General features: G+C 41.3%; 1 protein-coding gene across 2 annotated transcripts; it reads right to left on the reverse strand.

The window, feature by feature from the left end:
- ctbp1 (C-terminal binding protein 1) lies at nt 1-27,377 on the reverse strand. Of its 2 annotated transcripts, none has more exons than XM_080900191.1 (11): nt 27,269-27,377; nt 12,005-12,159; nt 10,260-10,404; nt 8,887-8,990; nt 8,410-8,512; nt 7,783-7,907; nt 6,322-6,411; nt 5,651-5,781; nt 4,300-4,427; nt 4,022-4,136; nt 1-2,643 (listed from the first exon to the last, which is right to left on the reverse strand). In XM_080900191.1, exons 1-11 carry the CDS (start codon nt 27,360-27,362, stop codon nt 2,448-2,450), a joined length of 1,386 nt encoding a protein of 461 aa, XP_080756317.1. In that variant the 5' UTR covers nt 27,363-27,377; the 3' UTR covers nt 1-2,447. The 2 variants fall into 2 exon arrangements, with proteins under 2 accessions (XP_080756317.1, XP_080756318.1); XM_080900192.1 differs by lacking the exon at nt 27,269-27,377 and adding an exon at nt 20,512-20,756.
- Between the last annotated feature and the right edge of the window lie 422 nt (nt 27,378-27,799).

Below are 27,799 nucleotides of genomic sequence, written 5' to 3' on the forward strand. Positions count from 1 at the left end.
TCACCTTTCCACAGTTTATTTCTTTTAAAATAATTCATACAAATGCATACAGTCACAAACGTATCTTTGTCAGGTTGTCAGTTTTGACCAAAAATAATGATATTTACTGTAGAATATAGATTATGTATACTGTATATTGCTACGCCTACTACTTTACCATAAAGGGGACCAAGGTAGGCAACAGTGGACTGTGTGTTACTACCAGGGATGGAAATTCAAGGAGCACCTCGACACTTAAAAAGCTCATCTGATGTGGCGCCCATCATTTTAATAAAGGAATGCTCGCAGTTTGTTTTAGAAAGAAACAAGCAGAAGACTTTTGTCCACAGAAAAAGAATAGCATCTTGTTTAAGATTCAAGTTCAAAACAGTTCAGCATGATGTTGAGGATTTTGGGGCTCTAGCCTGGCAGTACCTTCAGTATGAGGCGCCCCTTTCAGATATCGCTGGCAAAATTTCCATCCCTGATTGCTACGCTTACTACCTAACCATGAAGAAGACCAGGTAGGCAACAGTAAACTGTTTTTTTACTACTCAGCTGCTGGTAGGAGGGGATCAGAAAGCACCTTCACTCAGATGGCTGGTTAACATCAGCACGCGAGAAAAGGGTTTGGCAGAGTTTTACGCTTGCATGACACTGTACTCTTCTTGTTATGTGGGAATGTAACCTGTAAGAGATTTAATTTCTGAGAGATTGCTAGGCTAAGTTTGGAATCAGTTTCAATTTCAGGTGTTTATAGTTTCGTATTAAGTATTTTGTTAATGGCAGTCTTTGTATTGATGTTTGTGGAGAGCACAAGCCACCACCCCTCCTCCCAGTGCTGCTTTTTTAGACACAGATACAACCAACTCACATTGACACAGGCAGGCAGAACACCATATGTACACATAGACACGGAGGCCACAGAGAGTGGCTAAACGGTATACTCAAGGAAGGACCCATCTTGAAATGTTAAAGGGATAGTAGTCTGGATAAATGAGATTTTTATTTTATTTACTGACTTTGCTTTGAATTTTAAAATGTCCTAAACAGTATGAAGATTTCATTTGATTCAAGTTCATGCGCATGACTGTTTCTCATCTGTCAGTAAACGTTAACTTTGCTTAACTAGATGTGACATCTGGGAGTGAGTTTAAAACTTCAAATGGAAAGTTGAGTGTTTTGCAACTCTTCGGGCTGATTGGAGAGATCTATATCTGCAAGGGCAACTTCAGTAATATACTGACTTTGCAGCATGATGAACCATGACTCAGTGATTCATCAAACTGTTCATGCTCCATGACCTGCACATTTACTGTGTGTGATAGGGGTACTGTTGTATCATTAGACAGGACAAGATAAACATCCTTGTTTCTCAAAGTGCGGTCTGCTACAAGCTCTCAGTGCATCATTTTGTCGACATATATATTAATAGAGACAAGGAGATAAGTTCCCAGCCTTGGCATACCATTTTACCGCTTTCTTGCAGCCTTTCCTCCCACAACCCTCTTGATTTCGGTCAAGCATTTAGACAAGTCCCAAGAGCAAAGTCACATGCCCCTTAAACATAACTAACAAAAGCAAACATCAGTTCAACTTTAGCTCTTGTTAAAGTTCTTTTTCTAATGTAGCGGGACACGAAAAGGCAAGCAGGTAGAAAAACAAAAGCACTAAGTGGCATGAAAAAAGAATTTATAAAACAAAACTAAAAAAAAAGAACAAAAAGAAACAAAAAATAACTAATATACCAACTGCGGAAACTTACTCTCCTGAGATGGTGTGCAAAAAGCTGCCTCTTTTTGGGGGGGCTTGCTAATTTGGGGACATTAAAATAAAATAAAAACGGATATTGTATTCTCCAACTGGTTCAGCTACATAGAGAGATCACTTTTGCTTTTGTTAAGACTCGAATACAAATATCAGTATCTTCTTGCTTTAAGTCTAAAACTGTACACAGACAGGTTACGTTCATTTTATAACCTACTAACTTTGCTTGTACATCAAACTAAGGAAAAGACACAGAAAAGAGAGAAAGACATAAACCCCGCCCCTCTAACTTTGGACACACTACAGTCTAAGACAGAGGAATTTGATCCTAGTTTTTTTCCCAAATCAACAGATAGTTATTGTTATGTTGTTGTTTTTTTTATTTACTTCTGGCACAGAATCTGAAGATCATCCAGCGATCGGAAGACCAACTTCTGGTCGGGGCAGCAGACAGCTGCCTTGCTCTTTAATTCATCACCACCTTCCTTGTCTTCCTCTTTGGAGTGTGAACCGGCTGTTGGAAACCAGTTGCCAGAGAGTTCTTGAATTGATTGTAATTGGGACGTCAACCGGTCAATCTGACACCAAACCTGATAACAATTGTCACTAGAGAACTTATCGCAATGACACCGGTTGCTGTGCCAACCACCACCAGTCACTAGACAACACGGGAACGTGTGTGTTTTGTGTTTGTGGAGGGGCTACAGCTGGTCATTTGGATGCTGCTCTCTGTCGCCCTCTGGTGGCTTCACTGTGTTCTGTCCGGGAGACGGGGCGTGAGGAGGGTGTGTGACGGCGGGCGGAAGGGTGTGCGCGATTGGCACGGCGCTCTGTACAATGCCTTCAACAGGGGGAGGGAGGCCGCCAGATGGCAAGTTCACTACTCCTGGGGGATACCTGGTGGTAACAGACATGGGGAGAGAATAAAATCTGAGAGAATAAGAACTGAGTCATCTTAAATGCAGTTAAACTAATATGATTAAAGGCATTTTGTAAATTCACTTATGCAACCTTAATAACTCACAGGGTAGTGTCTTAGAAAGGATTCACACCTTACTTGACAGTAATAACCCACACCTTGGGTCATATGACCTTCGATGACTCACATGATTACAGGGTGGGTCAGTAAATCTAAGGTCCAGCTCCAAGAGGACACCCCCACCAAGGTGGTTATTCAGTTCAAGCACTCAACAAAAACAAAGCTAAACACTAAACATCTTAGAATGGATAAAAACAGGAATCGCATAAATGATAAAAGAGTGACATAACTAGGGCTGTTCGATATAACGATATATATCGGATGACGATATAAAAACGTCTATCGTTTCATTTTACGCTATCGTTTGTTTCGTGGTGTCGCAAAATAAACTGTTTACGGCAACTTATGTCTAAAAATGTATCGTTTCATGTATCGGTTAAAACACTCGACTCCAGCTACATGACGCGCAGCTGGAAACACTTCACGCAAGTCGAGCTGCCCGAGATTCACAGAATTTACAGAAAATGTTACATTTTTGTGATTTATATCGTTATCGGACGATAGAATTCTTATATCGGGACATGAGATTTTGGTCATATCACACAGCCCTAGACATAACCATGTCCACATGTTAAACATTAAAGACCACTTAAAAACCCCATGGACACTTGACACTACTTCCGATTACGACAGCATGTTTGATTATTGTGTGTCGCTGTGGAATATTTAGATTTGCTGTACGTACAGAAATTTGGCCTCCATTTTTTGTGGTTTGCAGAAATCAGATTTGAATATAAACTAATAATTATAAGTGGGATATTCATTACCTTCTTCACATCACCAAACAGTGCTTTGCGTAGTAGATGTAGTGCAGTGTTTGGTAAGCTGAACTGTGTTGCTATTTCAGGATGTGATACACCCTGCAAGCACTTTTCAATACCCCAGCAGCCAGTGTTTTGTTGTGCTGACATTGCCTGGCTGAATTCCTCATGGCAGGCAGGGACGCTGTCTACCCATCAGTATAATTATAGACTGCCGTGCGACCTCTCTTATCGTGTATAGTCAGAGCTGTCATCGCATCTGCGAGTACTAACAGACTGGAAGTCAACAGGGCAGCAACATGCTCCTTTAAAGCTCGAGTACATTTGAAAGACCAAAACAAACATCAACTGATGATTGTAGCTCTTTTACCCTGAAAGCTTAAGGGTTAAGGTTTCCATATAGTTGGAAAATATGTAGAAATATGCCAAAAGAAGGAACAACTAAAAACCCAGTCAAGTAATTGCTGGTTGATACCTGTATGCCCCATTGAGCTCAGGGTGGACGGTAGCTGGGTCAACACCTGCCCAGTGGTTGTTCTGGGTGAGGAACTCTTTATTGACGCAGTTCTTTAGACTGTCTGGGATGCGACCTTAAAGAAAAGAAAAATAGGATAGAAGAAAAGGAAAGAAGGCCCTTAAAATTCCTCGACAGGAAGCATGGAATTTCTTAAAATACCACTTTTTGGGCTTTTTTCATCAGAAATCATGCTGTCTGCTAAAGTTTGTGTTTCTGTGACCGTGTGTGTGCACTACCTGTCACAGCCCTTCGGATCTCCCTGGCTGCTTCCTCTCGCATTTCCAGTGATGCCTGTTCGCTGTACCAGGCAGCGTGTGGTGTGCAAATGAGATTGGGGGCATCTTTGAGCGGACCCTGACTGAAACTGACAAATACACAAGCAGTACAATCACTCTGAGCTGCAGCAAAAATGATTTTGTGCACCACAAAAGGCTTTTGTTTTGTGTTTATTGATGACCTATGCTGTGGCACAAATGTCATTGAATACCATGATATTATAAAATTAGTAAACATTCCTGTAAACTGCCCCTAATTCTTCATGGAAGTGAAGTAAGATGCTGCAAATATTCAACAATGATTTTGGTCCATAAGATATGAAACCATCGTGCAGATTTATCAGCTGCCAATCCATGATGCAGATCTCCCGTTCTATCACATCTCTAAGGAGTAATATTGGATGAACATCTGCTGACTATGGAGGTTATTTGAGGACTTGAACTGATCGCTATGTTAAAAAAAAAAACAGTTTGACATTATTTGAGTTTCGTGACATGGTGTGTTGTACTGCTGGAAGCAGTCATCAGAAGATGGGTACACTGTGGTCACGATAGGCTAGAGAGGGTAGGCAACAATGCTCAGCTAGGTAATGGCTTTCAAATGATGCTCACTTGACAGCAAGGGCCTAAAGTGTGCCAAGAAAATATTCCCCACTCCAATACAGGGTAGGGCGGATCCATGCTTTCAGAGCCTGACCCTACCATCTAAAGACTGCAGCAGAAATTGAGACTCATCAAACCTTCTATTATCTTCTATTATCCAATTTTGGTGAACCGTTGTGAGTTTTAGCCTCAGTGTCCTGTTCTCCTTCTGCTACTGTAGGCCATCTGATTCAAGTTTCAATGGGTTGTGCATTTAGAGACGTCCTTCTGCATACATTGGTTGCGCTGAGTCGTTAGTTGAGATTACTGTTATCATCCTATCAGCTCAAAGCAGTCTGGCCATTGACCTCTGACCTCTGGTATCAACCAGCCATTTTCTCGCAGAAAACTACCACTTAATAGATTTTTTTTCTCTTTTTCTATTTTCTGTCAGCCTTACAGATGGTTGTGTGAAATCCCAGCGGATCAGCGGTTTCTGAAATACGGGCACCAAAACCATGCCATGTTCAAAATCAGTTAAATCATCTTTCTTTAACATTCTGATGGTTGCCCTGACTGAGTTGCTGCCATACGATTAGCCGATTAGATATTTGCATTAACCAGCAGTTGACTACATACCTAATAAAGTGGCCAGTAGCACTGATGGAATAATTCATGAATTCATTAACGATAAAGTCAAATATAGCTAGCAGTTAAAACAGGAGGTTACCTGAAAGGCTCTGACTCATGAACATCCAGGGCAGCTCCACGTATCCTTCCCTCCTTCAAGGCCTGAGCCAGAGCCTTCTCATCCACCAGACCCCCCCTTGCTGTGTTCACCAGAAACGCCCCCTGACGCATCTTTAACACACACACACACACACACACACACACACACACACACACACACACACACACACACACACACACACACACACACACAGTCAGTGATATATGTTCAGTTGAGCTTAACACCACATTTACATTTTAAGATCGGTGCCCCTGTACATAAAGACTCTGTGATATTAAATATGAAACAAATCCCTTTCAGTAAAGCTAATAAAAAAGAAATCACATTTTCTGCTCACAGTGCAGAATTTCCAGTAATATTTTATAGGCCTACACTGAGCAATTGTCTTTTCACTTATCCTCTCCCAGTTAGGGTAGAAGTGTTTAAAGCTAAAATCCTTTAAGGAGAAAAGCCAATATCTGATAGTCCTTCAGACGTGGTACAGAACCTCATTAATCTGTAAAATGGTGGGCTTCCCTGGGTGTAGGCTCTTTAATATTTATGGCTATGGGACTCAGTAGTTGATTTGAGGCCAAAGAAATCATTTATGCTTCAGTGTACCTGCTCAGTGTCGCGTGTGTTGGGCGATGAGTGCGAATGCCGATCTTTACCTGTTTGATGGTGAAGTCATTGATCAGGTGGTGGTTGTGTTCGTTGAGGCTGCAGTGCAGAGACACACAGTCAGAGTGGAAGAGCAGATCCTGAGGAAGAGAAAAAAGGAGCCACTTAATCCCAATCCCAACAGAAATGTTGAACCAGGTCCAGACGACAGTTACTGTTACTTTTCCACACACAGTGGTCACAGCACCATTGCAATAAATGCCTATTTGTCACGGCGGATTGTGGAGAAAGCATTCTCGTCAGCAAAGAGAATTGGAGACAAAGGATTTGTTTCCATGTAAAAAGAGGATTTAGTCTGAATCCATTTAAATGCTGTGCTAGTGATGAGCTCTTATTGGTTAAATACGAGCTGAGTGGAAATTGTTTTTGGCACACACGCCAGGTGAGCATTGTTGTGTGACAGGTGCTTTGCTGATATTTGTGCAAAGCATTTTGCTCTGCTTCTCCTCATGTTCTGTCATGTGCATACTGTGACAGCTATAGCTTCACATTGATCTAAACACTGGCTTTCTACCAATTTTTGGCACTGTTGGGTCTCTATGTTGTCAACAATAGCCTTTATACGGTCAGAGCTGGGCTCAGGGGTCGTGCTCACATGTTAGTTAGGGGCAGGCAGTCAGAATAAAGTTAAAGGAAAAAGAGCTAAAACTGCCTGTATCACACAAAGCATGAACTGAGGAGATACACCAAAGCCCAGTATAAGTATAGGTAAGTATAAGTAAATATATGTATATATTAGTATTAGTGTATATGTATAAATAAGGATTCTTTCTTGTGAAAATCAGTGAAAACATGCAAATATGCAGATGGAAATGAGCATAGCACGTCCCCCTTAAAATCTGATTCTCAGTAGTAACTCACAAGCCATTGCAATTTTTCATTAAACGTAGCCCTTAAATCCACTCAAAATCAAATTAGCTGTGGAATTTAATTAGCTTTCACTTCTTTTATGGTCTCAGTGTCACATAGTGTATACGACCGATGCCTGTAGATGTCAAGGATGCAGAGGTATGAAAAGGCTGCCTATGAGTTTAACTTTCTATTGATCAAGATTCACACAGGACTAATGGACTTTTATTGTAACTTTGGCTCCAAAATTTGTAAAAAAATAATCATTATATATCAATCAGATAATAATCAATCAGAATAATCATTCTAATCTTTCATTAACCATTTCGATTTTCTCTCAAATGGTTGAGGAGTAAGGTGACGTGCACATGGTAAAATCTAGGCGGAGCTTATTTTTTCTATCTGCGTTCAGACAGGAGTACCCTGTTTGTGCTTCCACAGCATAAACAGTGATGGAGTTACCGTTTGAAAATAATGACTCCATGGAAAATAAACTGTTAAAAGATGTTTTGGGTTTTTTTTCTATTATACAGAAGAGCTGACAAAAGTGAAAAGAGGCTGATGTTTAAAATATAAAATGGTTTAACAAGTGTGTGTTTTACCTGTAGTGTGGTGACCCTTTGTAATCCCAGGGATCTTTCTACACCGTCAGCCAAATAAGGGTCATAGAAAATCACACTGAAGCCAAAGGCCTTGGCTCGCAGGGCTACAGCCTGGCCCACTCGACCTAGAAACACAGGAATACCCGCGGGCGTGGAATTACATTAACATCAATACTCATGCAGGGGCATTAGAAAAACTGCAAACATATAAAACCTATATATCTAGACTATATCCACGTGCATCTAATATTCCGCTTTTTGTCTTTTGCTAGCACAAATTACATACTGCGATTCTCTGACTGCTACCCACGTTTGCTCATTATTACTGGAAAAACCCTTTAGAATGTACATGGAAGAGATTTGCATTGCTTCTGGTTAATCCGCTTATATTTTATTGGCAGTAACCCCTTGCGAAGCCAATTTAGCTGAGCTAAGGACAAAACTAGAAACGACAGAACAAATGTTCGATCACTGGAAATGTAAAAACAAACAGACAGCACATTCTGACCAGCTGACCAAACATTGTACCTGCGTGTTAGTATGATCACTGTGAGCACCTCAGCATGCTGACCTCGGTGTGTATTGCTGAGCTCTGCTTCACATACGTTCGTCTTTGTTGTTACTCACCGAGCCCGATGAGTCCCAGGGTCTCTCCTCTGATCCTCGCTGCTCCCGATGCCACCTCACGGATCTGTTCCACACTCTGAACACGGGTCCCCTCCCGCAGAGCCTGGCACGAATACCAATTAGTTATTACACGCATATACAAGGCAGAGCACACAAACGTTACAGTTGAACATGATCCAGCCATACATCATAATATCTGGACTCAATGACCAAAGTCTAAGTCGTTTCAGGTGATAAGTCTAAATAATGATTTGAGGAACAAATCATTTTACTGTACCTTCTACATCTTACATCAACGTCTTTCAAATACAGCCACATTCTAAAGAAAATGAATGAACGTTTCAATTTTTCTGATTAGTAACTGTCGAAACTAAAATTGTGATAACCGAATGCACACCACTAACCAAGACATTTAAAATAAGTCGCTTAAATCCATTTAATTTGAGACTCTTTTATCAGCCACACGGAGCTACAAACCTGATGCAGCCAGGTGGTGCGTCGGTACAAGGTGAGGATGTGACACAGCGTGGAGTCTGCCGTTTCCTCCACGGAGGCGGCTGGCATATTACAAACAGCTATGCCTGTTGGACCAGAAAGCAGATAAGGATTGGTAATAGCTTTTAAAAACCATTTTGAGAGAGAAATGACGTTTGGTGAAAGCTATTTTTGTGGGGAAGTACGAGCTGAAGGTGTCAGCAGTTTTTTTTTTCCTGTGCAAAATACAAAACTACTCGACACTTTAAAATGGAAGAGGCTCTCGGTAGAAGAAGATAAGGGAAGTTAGTAAAGTTCAGGCTGTTGCAGGAGCAAACTGAGTTTTAAAAAAGTTCTCCTTTTTTCTATTACAGATTTTTTGCAAACATGGCAACAGGAACTGGTAGCTAGGAAGTTTAAAATTTGACTTAATGTTTAGGTCATGCATTTACACAGCTTACAGTCGACTTTTTCGTGTTTCATATATTAAATTACTTTAAAAAATGTATTTAAAGAATCAGAATCAGAATACTTTATTGATCCCTGGGGGAAATTATTTTTTGTTACAGTGCTCCATTTTAAACCAACATTAAGACAAGACAGACAATACGCTAACTAAGAATAGTACAATATATACATATATATACATACATACATACATAAGTCACTTATAAATAAATATTTGGAAAAGAAACATGTGTAGCTGTAAAGGGGCCCTATTGTTCTAATTTCGAAAATGTCTTTACAGATCTGGCTCACTTCTCACACTCTTTAAGCCAGGATTCTTGTGATTGGCTGTTCCGCAAAAACAAAAGGTTTAAACACAAGGTGGGTGTTACTTCTGTGTTTATAGCAAGATCTGTTCCCAAAGCATGCAAAAAACTTTGTTTGTCTTTTTTATTTTAAATTTTGGACACATCAAAAGTTAACATCCATAGCTGCAAGAGTAAATTTACAATAGAAAGTAAGGAACAGTGATGAAATTTGTGGTTAATTTTGGAAAAAGCATCTCTTTACTAAATGAGGCCACTCCCCCCCTCACATAGGAGAGACAGTGGGTCATACCAAAGACTGGATCGTTTTTTATTGAATAATAAATTCATACGCCAATGCTCATCTTAAGTATTTTAAAACATAAAATATAATAAGAAGCTGAACAAGTAAAACAGGTTTGGCAACAAGAAAGTCGAACTTGGCTGTTGCAACAATACAGTAGACCAAATTGTCAGAGACGCTTCTTTCTTGTTAGATTACTAACAGGAAAATTAAAATCTGTGCCAGTTCTGCCTGTGTCTTTAAGACAGAGCACTGAAACAGCTGGGAAGAACTATTTTGCTATTATGCAAATATGTGCACGTATGTGTGCATGTTCCTACCAAGTTCTCCAGCAGATTTAATATCAATGTTGTCATAACCGCTGCCGATTCGGACGATGATACGCAGCGCTTTAAACTTCTCCAGGTCTTCTCTCATTAGAGTGATGGTGTGGTACATCAGCGCTCCTACAGCTTCATTTAGGACCTGGAAACACACACAACACAACATATAGAGCAAGTTAACATATAAGAAATTATTATTATTATTAACTTTTTTTCCTAAGAATTACATTTCATTGATATTTTGCCTTTTGAAGTAAGATTAAGATAAATTAAGATAAGGTGTCTGCATCTATCTGAACTGTCTAATATTAGAATTAATACGATTCACACTGAATTCTCAGTGACTTTTAATCATTTCTAGCTTATTGTCTGACAATAACCGTAATGGCTCAGAAGCAGATAATAAGATTATCATATAGAATTGAATACATTACAGAGCCGACACCTTTTAATTGGTGTGATCTTTCTGTAATGTTGCCAGCCCCCTGGTTCATATGTGCGAGGGGATGAAAATGACATGCGGTTCAATTACAGTAAAGAAGCCCTTTTAATTACACAATGAGGTGGCTGCTTATTAGAGAACCAGAGACAGAGAGCAAGAGAAGGATTGCGAGGGAGGGAGTGCCATCTGTTTCTCCCACACTGTGGCCTACTGAGCGCGCTCACAGAGAGGGTGCGCCTGGCAGACACCCAGTACAAGACATAACCCTGCCAGACATACAAACCCATTTACAATCGTAGTGACTGTTGCAGAATCTGACCCACATTCAAGTTTGTACTTGATTTTTGTGCATCCCTTTTGTTTTAACATCATCTATTTAACTTTAGACTCTTCTCTTAGGTTAAACGTTTCTCATTGAGGCTAGGGTCTCTGCTCTGTGGTGGCCAGTGTGAAAATAATGTCTCATGCTTCCTGAATCACTCTTCTCAGTCTGAGTCTGGCGAATCCTGCCTTTGTCATCCTGATGGAAAAACCTCGTCATTCGGTATATTCAGTTGATTTTTTTTTTGAGCACATAGCATTTCTGAATGTAGACCTGACCAACTGAAGGAAGCCCAGACATAACACTGCCCCAACAGACTTGTATGGTAAGCACTGGGCGTGATGGGTAAATCACTTCATCCACATCTCTTCATTCCCATCACCCTGAAACAGGGTAAATCTGGGCTTCTCAAGTCTCGTGAACTTTTTCCATCGCTACAATCTTTATCCTTCGGGACAAAAAGAAGCCTTTTTTTCCGATTACCCTCACTTTTTAAAGACTGTGTAGCTGTTTAGTCGTAATCCCTTGAGTTCTTCTGACATTGTGTGTGTATTGTTACCTGTTTCTTAGCTAAATCCAGATGGTGACTTTTTTGGGCTAGGCAGTATTATATTTCAAAGCTTTAAATTAAATCTTCTTTTTGGTGCCATTGCTTTACCGATTCATATCTGTTTAAGCATTCTAAGCCTATTAGATATGGCAGCATCATTAAGTCAGGAAAGCATGAAAAGAGAGTTTTAAATCACTGGTTTCTGAATTGGTTGACGTTGCTTTCATTATTCCTTTAGCCCATGGTGACAAGTTTCATGTCAGCTACTTGGTTATCTTTCTGTTTAATCCATATATGCAAAATTAGTAAAAGCAAACGCTTTACTTTGCCTGTTTTTTTTTCAGTTTAGCTGAAACACAAAAACATCCAGATAGAATTATAGAATTATTATTGCACTTTATGTGTACATGTTACTTCAAGCATGTTACCTTCTCGTGGATCTCCTGTGTGGACTGAGCGTCACAGAACGCTACAGTTGCTACGTCTTTTAGGATGGGCATCTCCACAGTGCAGTCTCGCCCGTCCAGCAGCGCCACCAGGGGGCGCGGATGCATGGGCCCATTCATAATGGGGGGCCTGATGCCTAAAAACGCAAGAAGTGAGGGACAAAGAGTCAGATCGGCAGAACAAAAGAAGAAAAGAAGACAGGGAAGACATGGGTGGAAAAGTAGGCTGTGGTGCTGAAACACCACCAGTGTAAATCTCCTACAAAAGGAATGGGGATACTTGTTCTGTACTTCATTCAAACTTCCAGCGTTTACTTTTGTGTAGGAAATTTTAAAGTGAAAATAAGGATGAGGTCCCAGGCACACACGAGGCCGCGGCTGTATCTGCATCCCATAATGTTTCTGTTCTGAGGTGGTGGTTGCCATGCCAACAGTGACAATAGGCGTGGAGGAAAAAAAGCTGTTTCTCGGAGCAGCTGTCTGCCTGTTGCGGAGCTAATTCCTCTTGTGTGAGGTCATGTTTCACAGCTGTTTTTCTCCTCATAACTTTGAAATATTTCACTGTTTTTGCTTAATTACTGCTGACTTATGATTAAATTTGCTGACTTTATGAAACAGGCGGTAATTTAGAAGATGGATGAGGTGGGTGTCGTAGCTATTCTAGTAGAAAATAGCGTTGAAAAGGCAAATCTTGCTATATGAATTTAGTGTTATTAATAATGAGGAAAAACAACAGCCTGTGATAATGAAGAATACTTTTTATTCCAGCCTGTTCACAAGTCTTTATATACTGAATGTAAATGCTCATCCCCATGGACTCAGAGTGCATCTTGGGAGCTGCTTACTTGGAAAAAATGGGGCGGTGTTGATACGAAAATAACTAGGCATGCAGCCTGAAGCACTAGATTATATCTCAGTTGTTTATTGTGCAGCACATTTTGGATGAAACCAAGTGTCTCTTTATAAATATACAAGAAAAATGCAAATAGAAAAACATCGAAACATCGCTGAAAGGGGTAAACGTGCAGGTGCGTAAGGAAGTGCAACAGTTCGCAAGGGATAGAGCGGTTTGCCACGCGAGTCTCTGAAATCCGACTGAAATCTGTCAATAACCGAATTACAGCGAACTCCTCCTGCACCCCTGCCGCAGGGTGTTTTATTAAATCATGCCTAAAGATTAAACCATTACCCTGAGAGTGCTGCTGGGCTGTACAGGAGGAAAAATGGTATTTAACAATGAAGATATGCCAAATGACCCCACTAGTGGGCCTTTGTTGAAGTTATAACAAGAACAGGGGTTGATAGGAGGTGGATTTATTAGTTTTCCTTGAATATTCCTTCCTGCTGCATTTTCCTGCATCGTTTCCCTCCCTTTCTCTTTCCACATAACCGATGGAATAATTATTCCAGATGACTGAGGGCCTTACAGCCTGAGACAGAAGACATCTGAGGGACATAGAGATGCAGATTCTGAAGAAAGTCCTGGCTGTGTGTGTGTGTAATTGTGATTTTTTGACATGTAAAGTTTTGACAGCCCTCTGAAACACTGCAGATGAAATAAGTGCAGAGTTATGCCTGTTTTTGCTGATGCTGACAAACCCATCATTCATCGCTGACTTTTCCCCCCATCTGAGATGTGCAGTCTGACATCTCGAATAAGCAGCCTCCTCTGTCAGTTCACTCAAAATATTCCACTCAAAACTCAAAGGATACACAATTGACCTTCCCCGAGTTTTAGCGTGTTTTCCATTTGCATTACCAACATCGTGCAAAAGAAGCCAAGTTATTAAACCAGTCATTTAAATTAAACGAAATCAAGATTCTAGGGTCTACGCAATACTTTGCATGCCAAGAATCCCTGAGAACCGTACTTGTGGACAGAAGTTTGGCAGCTCCTAACTTATGAATTAGTTTGAGAAATCTGAAAAAATAACACTCTTCTCCTGGCAGCTACAGCTTCACCGAGAGCCCAGTTGAAGCTCATTGTCATTTTGGGTTTTGCTGCTGTTTACTTGTTTTCTTGTACTTAAAGGCTGCGTTTCTCTACGTCAAACAGTGAGTTCATGCTTTTCAGATTATTGAAGACAGAAACATGGGGCGGGGGGGAAGAAGCAGAATGAATGCAACTTTCAGAATGACTGAAACATAAAGGGACTTTCCAATTTATTAAACCTTTTGAGTAATGCAACATGTTTTTTGAGGTTGCATCCTGTTGTTGGAGAAGTCGGTGTCCCAACCTTTCCTGCAGCGGATTGATTTCTTCCCGTGTGACTGTTTTATGTTGCTGCAAAACAGTTCAGAGAGACACCTCTGCTCTTTGATTTGGAGTGATGTCTGAGCCTGACCTTTAGCACTGATGTTTTGATTATTTAATCTTTGTTGGCTTTCTGTTAACACTGGAAATTTGCATTTAACATTAATTACATTTGGCCAGGAACTGGTTGCTGCTTTGATCTTTTTTTCCCATTTGCTTCACTACAAGATGAGGACTGTGTTGTATTTGTAACCACTAGGAGTAAATAAGTGTAACTGTATAATTAAGAGAAAAGGGGCAGACTGGGGGAAAACATCCAATTAACTTCTATTTATAAAAGTATGTATGATGATGGATGATGATTTTTTTCTCATGTGAAAGGCCCACCGTGGGAAGTAAATAGGTCATTAAGGTTGAAACTCTGTGACTTTCTCCCCCACATACTTGCAGCAGTTTTCACTGGTGTGCATGCATGAGGAAGTAATGTATGCAGCGGTACATTGCATTTCAGCTCGTACGTCTCATTAGGCTGCAGCCATTAGAGTTCTGCTGTGACACAAAATAAGCTTTCACAGTCTATATTAAGAAAACCGATACAAGGGGTCTGCGTTCAGTTTGTGTCTCGTTTGATCCGTCTACCGTTAACTTTCCCTTTGTTTAAAGCAGCATAGTCGCGTGGTTATTTTTAAACTAGCACGCTATAAGTGCATGACAAAATACATAGAGAGACGCTTCGCTGTCGGGAATTTAACACCAACAGTTGTGTTCAAACACGTTTCAGTTTTGGTTTCATGTGGTATGAAGCTGTCGTGCAGCCACAACAGAAGCTCAGCTACTTGTACGTGAGCTAAAACTTGGTTTCCACCTCAGTTTTGCCCACAGCACGTTCTCCTGGTTTAATGTGGGCATTTCCTTCATACTTCCACTGATAAAAAAGAAAAGCAAGAGCACTCAGAAGCTGCACGGCGACAAAGAATAGCTCCCAACATCGCGCGACCCGTCACTCGACTTCTGCATTGTCTCTTAAATCTGCATTGTCAGATTACAGCATGAAACTTGATCTGATGAAGCAGTCCAGTGAGGTGAAACTCAAATCTTGCACATGGTGCCTTATGTGGCCTGCTAAAACATCAGCTATACCTAATAGGATTTGCCTGGAGGCCACTGCACTTACACATCAATATAAAATCTATGGTGCACAGCTTAGAAAATGGAATACAGCGGCAGCGAGAAGAATTACGGCACCGCGCTGCTCAGTTTTTGGCACTGACATGGAAAAAGTAGTAGTAACTGAGCAGACAGGATTTTCATGAAATCTTGTCATTCTGGTATTATTTTTATGGGGGGGGGGTTACAGAGATTCCAGACATTTCTCCAGCACACACTTGGTCAGACTGAGGGAGGAAATAGCTCTCATTCCAGCCCCATGAATGACCTTGGGAGTACCAGCACTTCAGCCTGCTGAGTAGTACTAGGCAATAAAACACTGCCTCTGTCTCTTCCCCCACACTCACAAACCACAGCAGTGCCCTGTAAATATTAATCCTCCAACTCAAATGGTCATTATTTCTTGGTCTTTTTTTATTACTGGTATTTTTCTTGCTCTCCCGTCACTTTAAACACTCATTAAATCCTTCATTATATTAAATAATTGGCCAGACTTCCAGTTCCCTAACTGTAAACGCTTATCCCTCTCCTTTCCCTCTCTCATTATATTAAATACTCCAGTAATCTCTCACTCTGTCTTTACCTCTCCCGTAGCCCCGGGGCTTGGTGACTGCTGGGGGCATTCACGGTGCAAACAGGCCTCTTGACAGCCAGAGCTTCAGCTCTGCTCGTGCTTTTCCATCCAGCATTTCTGAACAAGTACTCTTTAACTCAGATGCACAAGCATGAACAGTAGACATTTTGAGTAAACGCAGCAAAGCAGTGGTAGTGATTTGCAACTTGGGAAAAGCGAAAACAAAGAAAGTTTTGTTCATTGTTCACTATAATACAATAACCATCTGTACAGTAACAGTTGAGCCTGGGGAGGGGGGGCAAGATCAAATGACATCATGGATATGAAAATAGGCTCCATCCCAAAGTAGCAAAATGATGGTAATGCCATTTGATTGACATTTAGAAATTGAAAAAGCATCTGCCAGTGACTGCTGGGACTGCAGCACGAGAGCCAATGGGAAAGCCCTGCGGCCTGCCTGCATCCAGCTGTCATTGACCAGCTCTTAGGAACAGCTGGATTTTTGTCCCCGAGGAGGGAGACCGTGTTTTCACACTGTCAGTCAACAAAGACAATTAAAAGGATCAGCTAATTTCATGCGTTTTAAACGTACAGGTCAACGGGACGTCGGCCAGCCTCGATGCAGAATGATCTGCCAAAACAAGCTGCAGCGGACCTGATTTTTCCCACAAGAACATGCACTCTAGTAACAAGGGTAAACCGCTCCGAAGCATCTGTAGGGCTTCCTCTGTGTTGAACTATTAGTCAGCTGAAAAAAGGTCATAACTATTGTTACAGTTTATTTATTAAGCTATAAGCTAAGAATAGTTAGAAGAATAGTTCCCGTTTTCTTCATTTCAATATTTAAAAACAAATCTTCACATTCCTTTTCCTCGTCTGACTACATTCAGCTCCAGCAGATCAAGTGTTTTTATTTTTCACTGTGCGAGCGAGAAAAAGGAAAGGAAGAAAAGCGGGGACGACATCGCTGTCGGCACCTGTGATCGCTCAAGTCGCCTGCAGCCGTAGAAACCAATCATCGAGCCACAGCATGGCTGATTTATAATGCTACTGGCTCTTGTGGCGTGCAGCAACCACAAGAGCCCCCGTATCCTCCTTCTCACCCCTTCAGTGTTCGTCTCAACATCTCTTCATCTGATGTTGCCTCATTTTTTGGTCTCCATCTCTCATTTCAGTCTCACTTCCCCAGGCTTTCTTCATCTCCCTTGCCGTTTTTCTTTTTTTCTCCCGCTCTGCACAACTCCCTAGCAATTCATAAAGGCGTGCTTTGTATAATAGTTGTATTTATATTGCTAAAAAGCGGGTGAATATCCAGGAACAAAGTGTTCAGGGGTGGCTTGATGTTTCTGTCTTTCGTCTTTCTCCCCCTACCCCCACTTCAACTCCCAGGAAGGAAAAATAAGAAGACAGACATATCCATCACCACTGGTCCTCCTTCTTTCATGGACTCACACACCTACACACTAACACAGGTATTACACTTTTGCCTCGTCAGTCAGTGCTTTTGGACATGACTAATATACAGTGATGTATGACACACACAGGTGCTTACACATAGAAACGATCACCATGCAGGGCTCTCATTTGCAGGTATGGTGTCAGCAAAGCAGTTCAGGTTTGTCAGGTCTTTGTTCTCATAATGAAAGACACCAGCAGCAAACCAGCAATAACATTTGACAGCAACTCAGTAATGGCAACCAGTTCAAAGTTTGATGAGGCAGGCTATAGTTCCAGTTGTGCTATGTGCCTATACTTTAAATATTCCAGAGACTAGCTTAATAGATCAATAAATTGTAATTGTTAAAAATAATTTATTATTGGAAGCTATTTCTGCTGGAAAATATTTATTTTACAATTGTGAAGTCAATCATTTTCAATTTGACATGACTTAGGGTTCAATTTCCAGATTGCCACGAATGTCACAAGTACCCACTGTTTGTTTGCAGGAATTCATAAACTGTTTATAAGTACTGGCTTAAACAGTATTTGCACTAGAGGAAAAAAATACATTTATAAGGCTGTAACTGGATTATTGTATGGCTGCTGGCCTGTTACATTGGATTAATTGTTAATATACATTTTTTTAAAATCACAGTCACTTTGAAGTTTCAATTGGATTGGGTCAGTTTGGACACTCTGGTGTAAACGCCTCCCCGTAATGGATTATTAAGGCTATGAAGCATTTACTGCATTTAGATTACGGGTTTGTTGAAGTGCGGGGACCTGCAGGGGGGCGTTTGAGCGGTTTCAAGGGTATTCCCAGCAAAAGGAAAAAAGGGTTTAGTTTCACACATTGCACCGTTTATTTGAGCTGAGCTAAAATTACTGCTTAAAGTGCTGTTTGGTCGTTTTAAAGAGGCTGCTAAAGCCATTTTACAGGTATCATCTTAAAAGTTATTTAATCTGCAGGTTTTACCCCAATCAGACTCACTTGACAGTGTTGACATATAAATTAATAACGAGTATGCACGGACTCATCATAATGCAAAGCTGCTAATTACCTACCATAGCTGAATTATAGCCTACCTGCTAACTGTTGTTTTGGGGTGGTAAATTGTAGGTCTGTTGGTTTTTTGTTGTGTTTTGTTTTTTCTGTACTCGTCTTTTGATCTTGCCACTTTGTCTCAGTCACATTCCCCCCTTTGAACAGCCCTTCTCAATAAAAAACGAACTTGTCAAATGCAGCTAGCAAGTATTACATAAGGCTAACCTTGACTGAATAAAAGAGTGAGATGTATTAGTTCTGACTGGCACATCTTTCACTATTGATTCCCATTTTAGTTCAGTCATTTTTCTGTAAGCATTTGACATAATAGACCAAGCATCTTAATGGCTCTTAGTGCTACAGTCTCTTTGCTGAGCACTTTATAGATTTCTAAGTGCTGTAAATTACACCTGAGGAGATTCCTGCCTTTTATATGGCAGTAGTGCAGTATAAAAAAACCTGTATTTGTTTTCATAAGTGTGTGAAATGGTACTGGAGCCCTTATTTCACATTCCAACATAGATGTGTAGTGACTTGTAATCTAATAGCCGTTTCAGATTACTCTGGATTTCTCTAAACTAACAACATGCCACCACATGAGCGGTTTCCCTCGATTTTTGCCTTTGACATTAGGCGTCTCTCAGTGGGAAACTGCCTGGAACTATAACAGTCGTGTTTACAGTGTAAAGGCCTCATGGGATGCGTTTACCAACATTCGATTTTTTGTGTTTTACCAGCAGATCTGGTTTAACATGGTTTTAGAGGGGTGTCACTCATCTAGGCCTTCATAATCAGCTCAGACACGATACAACACAGAGATCAGAGGCTCCCCTGCCTTCAGAAAGATGAATCAATCAATCACCTGAAACTGCAAGCTGATTTTACAGCACCCTTTAAAGGTTCAGTGCTTGTCACCGTGCACTGAAACAGACCCCACGACCCAATCAGTGTCACGATTATTGACTGGTGGAGATTTGTGCATGAGCGTCTTGAAAAGGACAAACCTTGCTGAGCCACAGTCATTTAGTCCTGTGACCTTGGATTCTCAAGCTGCCGGCGTGGATGTGGAGAAGATATCTGCCCAAAGCGAGGGGCAATAAAAAAAGGGTGGGGGGGTAGTAAGATAATAGCTGCAACTTTAATCTTTGATGTCATCAGGAAAAAGAGCCTGCAGCCTCTTGATGACATCAAATAATGTCTGCTTTCTTTGAAGAAGAACTGGATTCACAAATGCAGATTTAGCTGATATAATAACTCGATAACACGGGAATGATCGTTTATCTTCACACCCTCATCCTCCTGCTCGACACCCGACCCCCCTCTTCCTCCTCCCCTCCCACCCCTTTCTTATTCCTAGCAGCCCTACCTTGATCCCATTTTCTAGAACAGTCTTTTGCAGCCCCTATCATAAGGTGCATCTATTACCTGTGAATCCGGCTGGGGGCATGCATGTTTATACTTGAATATGTGTGTCACTTTAGTTCCCTTTTATGTCTGTGAGTGTGTAAGTGTGCTTGCACGTAAATTGTGCGCACACTTCAGTGAAGGCAACCACTTTCCATTAAAAGAAGCACAATGAAAGGCAAATATGTGTCATGTCCTTGCTAGCCCTCGAAGGAGAGGGAGATCTATTTCTGTCACCGCAAACAGAGGTGTTCAAGCAGCTTTCAATAGCAGAGATTTGCCTCTTCGTGCACATACACTCACTCACGCACAAACACACACACACACACACACACACACACACAGATCTTTAGAGAAAGGACTAACCATTCTTGTGTGATGAGAGCGGCTGAGCGATTAAGGAAAAACAAAAGATAACAGTGTGAGTGAATTAAGAAGAGAAGGAGGAGGAAGAGACGGAAAAAGGGAGAGGAAGAGAGAGAAGGGGGAGGGGAGAAGGAGGCAGAATGATCTACACTGAGTTCACAAATATTGGCACACACACACTCATACACACACACAGTGATATGCAGTTCCCACATAAAAGCAGAGTGCTGGTTGTTTACCTAAAGGCATGCCTTTGTTGAGGAGATGTGAGCTTCCCATGGTGTGTTCCCCAGCCGGCCAGCACACAACAGAAACCTACAGTCTTCACACAGCAGACATGAACAGGAATCCAGTCAGCATATGGCGGCTGTGGCCAGCTACCTCGCTTCCCTTAGTCCTTCTCCCAGCCCCTTAGTGACAAGCATACACATGTGCTCCCCCTCTTTTCGCTCTCTCTCTCTCCCCTCCCTTCCGTCCCCTTCGCTCGCCTGCTCTCTCTATCTCTTACCCCTCCCTCCCCGCTGTCTTTAGGTACCTCCCTCCCCTTCCTTTCTCACTTTCTAATACAGAAAATCTCTCTGTCTTTCCAGCTCTCTGTCACCAAAAAAAGAAGCACACACAGTTTGCAAGAGCTGCTGCGTTTATGAGAGCGGGAGAGTGCAAAAGAGATGGCGGGGGGGTATATAGCATAGAAAAAAAGAGAGAGCGATAGGGAGAGCAGGAATGGGGAGGAGCTAACGCGGGCCAAAATTCATCTTTTGTTTCCTGAAAGACGACAGGGAGGAGGAAAGACGAAAGAAAGAAGAGTTGTGCAATTTCAAGGCTGAAGCAAGAGAGGAAAAACTAGTTCTCTGTGATAAAAACGAAACTATAACAAAACTTAATTTGAATAATGAGGAGACAAGTTGTAACACTGCAATCAATGTGTGCCTTTAGTAACACCCGTTTAATCACCATCTTTGGTTTATAAGTTTACTCTTGCGTTGTGTTTGTTTGAGAACATTCAAACTTTTTATTTTTGCGAGGGATTAGTTATATTTTTGACTTAACCCACTTCCATGAGTAATGCACACTTTCTATATGGGTAAATACACTGTGCTTATGCCATGCATGAATACAGGTTCATGTTTTTATATTTTAAGGAAGTTACTTGAGGAAGTCAGTGCTGTTAGTCTACCCCGCCTTAAGTAAGCGTATGAAATGTGCTGATTGTGCTATAGTTCCTTGTTATATACGTTTAGCTTGTTTTGCTTGGCTAAATATTTAACCTGTGACAATGATTTCCTCCAGAAAAAGAACATTAAATTTTATAAGTGAAAAGTTCTTATTACTGCATTATGGTGTTTCTTTATTAAATCATCCATCTATTTAAAAATAAAATGTTACTATTCTATTACTATTACTATTCTTTCTAATTATCTTGTTTATGTGCTGTCCTGGCCACTTTATTAGGCACACCTTCCTACTACCTAGTTGACGTCTTCTTGCCTTCAGAACTGCTTTTTGTATGGCGTAGATTAAAAGATGCTTAAATCCATATGAATTTGTTGGTTGAACATTCATAATGTAAAGTTGCTCTACTGAATTGCCGATATCCTCCCCCGCACCATTACACCACCACTGCTAGCCTGAACCATTGGTATAAGGCAGGGTGGATCCATGCCTTCATGTTATTTACAGCAGACTCACCAGATCAGAGCTTCATTTGTCCAATTTTAGTGAGCCTGTGTGAAGTGTAGCTTCAGTTTTCTGATCTTTGCTGACTGCATTAGTACCTGGTATGGTCTTCTGCTGCTGCTCTGCTTTAAGGTTCAAATATGCTCTTCTGCATACCTTGGTTATAATAGGTGATTATTTGAGTTCTTGTTGCCTACTTTCTCTGACTTCTGTCATCAACAAGGCATTTTCAGCCAGAGAACTGCCACTCAGTCCATATTTTTTCGTTTTTGGACCATTCTCTGTAAACCCTACAGATGGCTATGTGGAGAAATCCCAGAATATCAGCAATTTATGAAATATTCAGACCAATCTTTGTGGTGCTAACAACTAGGCTGCATTCAATGCCACTTAAAAATCACCTTTCTTCCTCATTCTGATGCTCGTTTTGAACTCTGTATACCTAAATGTACTGAGTTGCTGTTGCATGAAATATTTGTATTAATGAGCAGCTGAACAGATGTGCTTAACAAAGTGGGCAGCGAGTATATATGTCCTCGCCATTTTTATCATGTTATTTTCTGTTGATTCCTTTTGCGCATAAAAACTAAGCCTTTAAAGTAGACCATTATCAGAAGGAGAAATCTTATCAGTGATGTAATATGGCCGTTCTCTCCTTCATGCTCTATTGTTCCCTAATAATACCTCATAGGTGTGTCCAAAAATGCAAGCAACAGCTAGTGTGTCATCCAATTAGTCTCCAATTTTCCATCTGGGTGCTTTGGTCTGGTCACCGACAGTAAATACCTGTCCAGACTGACTGCAGTGATGGCTTTAGAGCTCATCTACACATTAGCCACTTGATAACGGCTGTGATATAAGCGGCCTCAGACGCCCCTCTAACTGCCGGCGCCTAACCTAGTTTAACAGCAATGATGGTTACATCACACGCTCACTATTGGTAAATGTCACAGACAGCCAGTGGGCGAGTTGTTCAAATCCAAAAAGAGGCAGAGGGTTAGCGAAACTGTTGTTTTCAACACCAGCATTTCCTCCCATCATTCCTTTCATGCACTGTTGAATTGTTTGAAACAAAATTAAAAATGAGCAGTACCCTCCTCCCTTACCTTTTTCCCCCCTTTAGTTACACAGTGAAGTGGACCATACATGGCTCTGGGCCACTGCCTCTTTCTTTAAATAAAATAACCCAACCTCTTTTTTCTGGCCCTGTTTCAAAGAACTATGATGGAAATTACGTCGACTCCAAATTTTCCAAAGGTAAACATAGTAAAAGGAAAAAAACACAGTTTAGACAAGACAACGCTAAAAAAAAAACAGGTCAAAGGAACGAGCTGCAGATTGCCTCATATTTGCAAATATATGAGGCACGTATATATGAGTAGCCTTGACATACTGAACCAGAGACCTGTCAACCGTGACAATTGATGTACTAAAACACGTTATTTTGGCTGTTTTGGGTCCTCCTGGCTTTTTCCACAACACTTTCATGCTTATTTCACACTGCAGCACCGAACAGTGGCAAGCGATGGCATTTTCTGAATGTTTCTCTTGTAAAGCTTGACTTGAAGTAATCTTTTCTATCGTAGCCAGTAGCAGCAGCTGGCGGGAACAGACCTGAGACGCTTTCTAACTTAAGAAACAAGGTTTTCCACCTCTGCACTGTAAACATGTGTAACTAAATGTGTTTCTGATCAAATTTGCGACGAGGAAAAGCCCACGAACCAACGTATAAATTAGGTGCAAATTGCAGCAGATACTTTAAAAATTTGCTGTGGGATTAGGAGGTTTGTGAGATTTGCTCCACACTGCAGAATGTATCAGCCACTTGCTGTTTCAAGAAGAAGCACCCGAGCTGTCTCGTATTTTAGTATCATAACCGTGATATATTGAACTCAACAAATTATGCCAGTTAGTAGTTAAACTGATTAGTAATTGAGAAATGTCTCTCTGACACATCACAGTTGCATGTATCCTATTAAAAGGAATGTGTTAGGTGCTCGAGGTCTCAGACCAAATGCAAACTGACATCCCTGTGTCGACTAGAGAAGCAACAGACGTGTTTATCTTGTTTCTGAGGCTGACAGCGACTTCAGCTAACATACGAGAGACAAATATTCCCCAGGAGATGGAAGAAATATGAAGCATATTTGGTGCTTCTAAATAAGGACAGAGAAAGGCGACACTGCGGGGATATCTGAACTGTTCAAGCTCCACAGGGAGCAAGGAGGAAACAAAGGGGGGTGGATGGGTAGTAGAGAGATATAAGGGAAAAAAGAAAAAATAGTTTAAAAGAGATTGAATATTTAATGATTTTCAGGAGGGAAAAGGTGAAACAGAAGAGGGAAAGAACTGGGGATAGACTTCCTTTGGTTTTTCCTGTTCATCCTCTCTCTCTAACTGCCTTCACCTCGCCTGCATCTGCCCTCCTTATCTGACTGTGATGATTTTTATCATCTTCCTCTCCCAGTTTCTATCTTGATCTTATTCACACTCCATCAACCACCACGACACACTCCACCCCTACCCCATTCCTCATTCCTGCATTTCTCTCTCTCTTTTTCCCACTCTCAGGCGTTCTCACCATACATCTCCACCCTCCCACTCCTTTTCTCTCTATAGTCACTGCAGCGTGTCTAATGGTTCGGCTCCTCAGCAGATCCACCACGCAGAGGCCAGGCGAGCAGACTGACGCCTCCCAACCACTGGCCTTATCAAGACTGACAGCGAACTAGACCCAGAGCTATCGCTAACAAACACACATGCTCACTCGCACAAACAATTGCAAAGATACACGCCTGCACATCCACAAAGACACAAGCTTAATAAATGCACACTCATGCAAGACGAACGTACTGACACTGAAAGGCAGGTACACGGAAATAATATTTCTGCAGCACACACAAACAAAAGGATGCCTGCGACACTTAAATGCACTCACGCGGACAACTAAACGTAAGGCAGCTGCATCGCATTGAAGCACACATGCAGACGCAGGCACATACAGACACACGCATGGGCAACAAATTGGATTTATGGATGCTGACAGTGAGCTGCAGAACAATGTGGATGCCACTACAGAAGAGAGTAGATACTGCAGAAACAATCTAATCTACTGTAGGTGGAGATGGGTACCGCAGGCGTGAAGAATCCAGCCAACATGTGGAAGGGAAGGAGGGAAGGAGGGGGGGCGAGATGAGTGAAAAGAGGCTGACTAGGTGGGACCAACGGGAGAGATTAAGGAACAGAGCGCTAGAAAGGAAAAGGAAGGGGGAAGAGGAAGTTGAGGAGTGCAAAAGGATGGGCACAGTAAGAAAAGAATAAAGGAAGTAGTCAAGTAGTCTCTTTGATTCTGGCCTGAAACTTGTGCTGTGTTATCTTCCTGTTTCATTCAAGGAGTAGAAAAGAACCTATTTGAAAACTCAATAACAGTATGAGAGTGTGAGGTTAAAAATGAGAAATGCTCCAATGTCTGATCAGCATAACAAAAATCAGTTCTTACTGGATGAGCTGCTTTCTTGAGCTGTTTAATAAAAGAGGAAATGGACTCTTTTAGATGTTTTCATTATGCTAAACAGCAGACCAAAACGTAAAGATTAGAACCATGCATCTGGGCTCAAACAAGGCTGTGTGAGAGTGGTTACAAACTGGATACTCTGACGCTCTAGTGGCTGGGACACCGATCATGTTATACCTTGATCATATACAAGCACAGACAGCTCGAGGCGCAACGGCCGAGCAGTCATTCCTGTTATACTTCTTGAAGTCTGCCGCCTGGGGCGCATGGGTAGTTGGTGCATTGTTATGTAAATCCTCTGCAGACATCTGCAGAGACCCTCGCTGTCACCGTTTACATCTCTCGGACCCAAGTGCTTATAAGTGGATGTAGAAATAATAATTGGGCACTGGATGATTTAAAACCCTGTAAGCTGCCAAAAAAAGATATAGGAGAAGAAAGCCTGTTCTCTCAAAAGAACATGGCAGCATGTTTGGAAAAGAACAAACAGAACATATTAGCACAAACACCTTATACCAGCCGTCAAGCACGGTGGTGGACGGGTGATGATTTGGGCTTGTTTTGCAGCCACAGGACCTGGACACTTTGCAGTCAGAGAGTCAACCGTGAACTCCTCTGAATACCAAAGTGTTCTCGAGCCAAATGTGAGGTTGTCAGTCCGACAGCTAAAGCTCAGCCCAAATTGGATCATGCAACAGGTCCGTTATCCCAAACACAGACGCAAAGCTACAACAGAATGTTTAAAAAAAGAAAATAATCAAGGTTGCAACCCGATTGAAATGCTGTGGTGGAACCATAAAAGAGCCGTGCATTAACAAATACCTGCAAACCTCAATGAATTTATTTAAGCAATAATGTGAAGAAGAGTGAGACAAAGTTCCTCCACATCAGTGTGAGAGACTGATAAAGCCATACAGTAAATAAATACTTTAAATTATGCAAGCTGTTGAGACAAAGTGTACTAAGTTTTTAGTTTTTCACTGAGATACCTGTAAAATTGTTTGTTCTTTACACAAGATTATTGTATTTTAACCGTGTTATTAATGGTGATCTATTGGATTTTGTTTAGATTTTTACCTATTAGGCTCCTTTGTGTCATTTGTTATATTGTATTCACTTCATTCAGCTTTTCTACTTTATTTAAGTTATTTTGTTATAGATTGTGTTTAATGTTTTAGCTACAGTAAAACAGGGGTTTTGCAACTTTTGCATGAAGTGTCCTATCTAAGCTTATTAATATTAATTTTTGGGACTCACAGTGGTTTTGGCTCTTAATACCTCACATACTTCACTGATCATATGCGCTGAGGAGTGCACAGCCCTCTCAACACTTACGTTTAAAGACTCGCTCTCTAATCGGCTCCCTATTTATGGTTCATAAGGATGTTTTAGATGCTGTATTTGTCATACGATGAGAGCTGATACTCAGACTTTTTTCTATATAACCAGCAGCAACATGTAAAAACCCTTCTGGGTAGAATTCATCGAAGCAGTAATCCCCACGTCTCTGCAAACATCTTACTTACTAAACAACAACCCTTTCACAGAAAAATAAACAAATTCTTACATTCACACACAACCAAGCCTTCATACTGTTAAGTACACAGAGGAAGGGGGTGGGGGGGGGGGGGGGGGGGGGGGGTTGTTTCACCCTTATTAGCTTGGCACAGAGTTATCTCTTCAGACCTTAAACACACTACAGAATAGCCGCTGTTATCACACAAACCTGCACACACATACATAGACACACACAGAAAATTACACACAGGAAGTCTGTGATATGGGGCCAAAAATACATCACAAACCTTGCATCACCTTCCTCTCAGTGTGTCCACTCTTCCACTGTGTCCCAAAGCTGGGTGGAGGGGTGTGTGTGTGTGCGTACGGGAGGTGTGGCATGCAGTAGATAATGGGCCAATTGTAAGTGATTAGAGTTGGAGCCAACCAATCAGCACAGCCTGGTACTGGACTGTGGCCAATGGCAAGATGTTCAGCGCAGCTGGGGGAGGGCGCTGTCGCTCACACACAGGAAAAGAAATGTGGCCGAGCCTTTGCACAGTACCTCCTATAATTCAGTGCATGTGTGTAAATATGTTTTCACAATTTTGTTTCATTTTCTTTTTCAAATTGATTACATACAATTTATTTTTAGATGGACGTCCTTAAACAAAACCCAGAGTTGGTTTCCAAACAGACTAATGTGAACAAAATGAATAACTAACAGCTTTTTCTCCATCAGTGTCATTTGTTTACACTATGCCACAAACATTTTTTCATCTTTATCCTTTTTTATCTCTTTCTGCCTTTTCTGTAAATATAGCAACGTGTTATTAATG

The sequence above is a fragment of the Rhamphochromis sp. 'chilingali' genome (assembly GCF_963969265.1).
Source record: "Rhamphochromis sp. 'chilingali' genome assembly, chromosome: 13".
Taxonomy (NCBI): Eukaryota; Metazoa; Chordata; class Actinopteri; order Cichliformes; family Cichlidae; genus Rhamphochromis; species Rhamphochromis sp. 'chilingali'.

What these genes read in the sequence shown, in the direction of transcription:
- ctbp1 (XM_080900191.1), bottom strand. Translation starts at nt 27,362, where the DNA reads ATGCCACACCTCCCGTACGCACACACACACACCCCTCCACCCAGCTTT. An exon ending in CACAGGAGATCCACGAGAAG is followed by an intron (nt 10,405 to 12,004) that starts GTAACATGCTTG and finishes GTGTGTTTCCAG; the next exon opens with GTCCTAAATGAAGCTGTAGG. An exon ending in GATCCGAAGGGCTGTGACAG is followed by an intron (nt 4,137 to 4,299) that starts GTAGTGCACACA and finishes CTTTTCTTTAAG; the next exon opens with GTCGCATCCCAGACAGTCTA.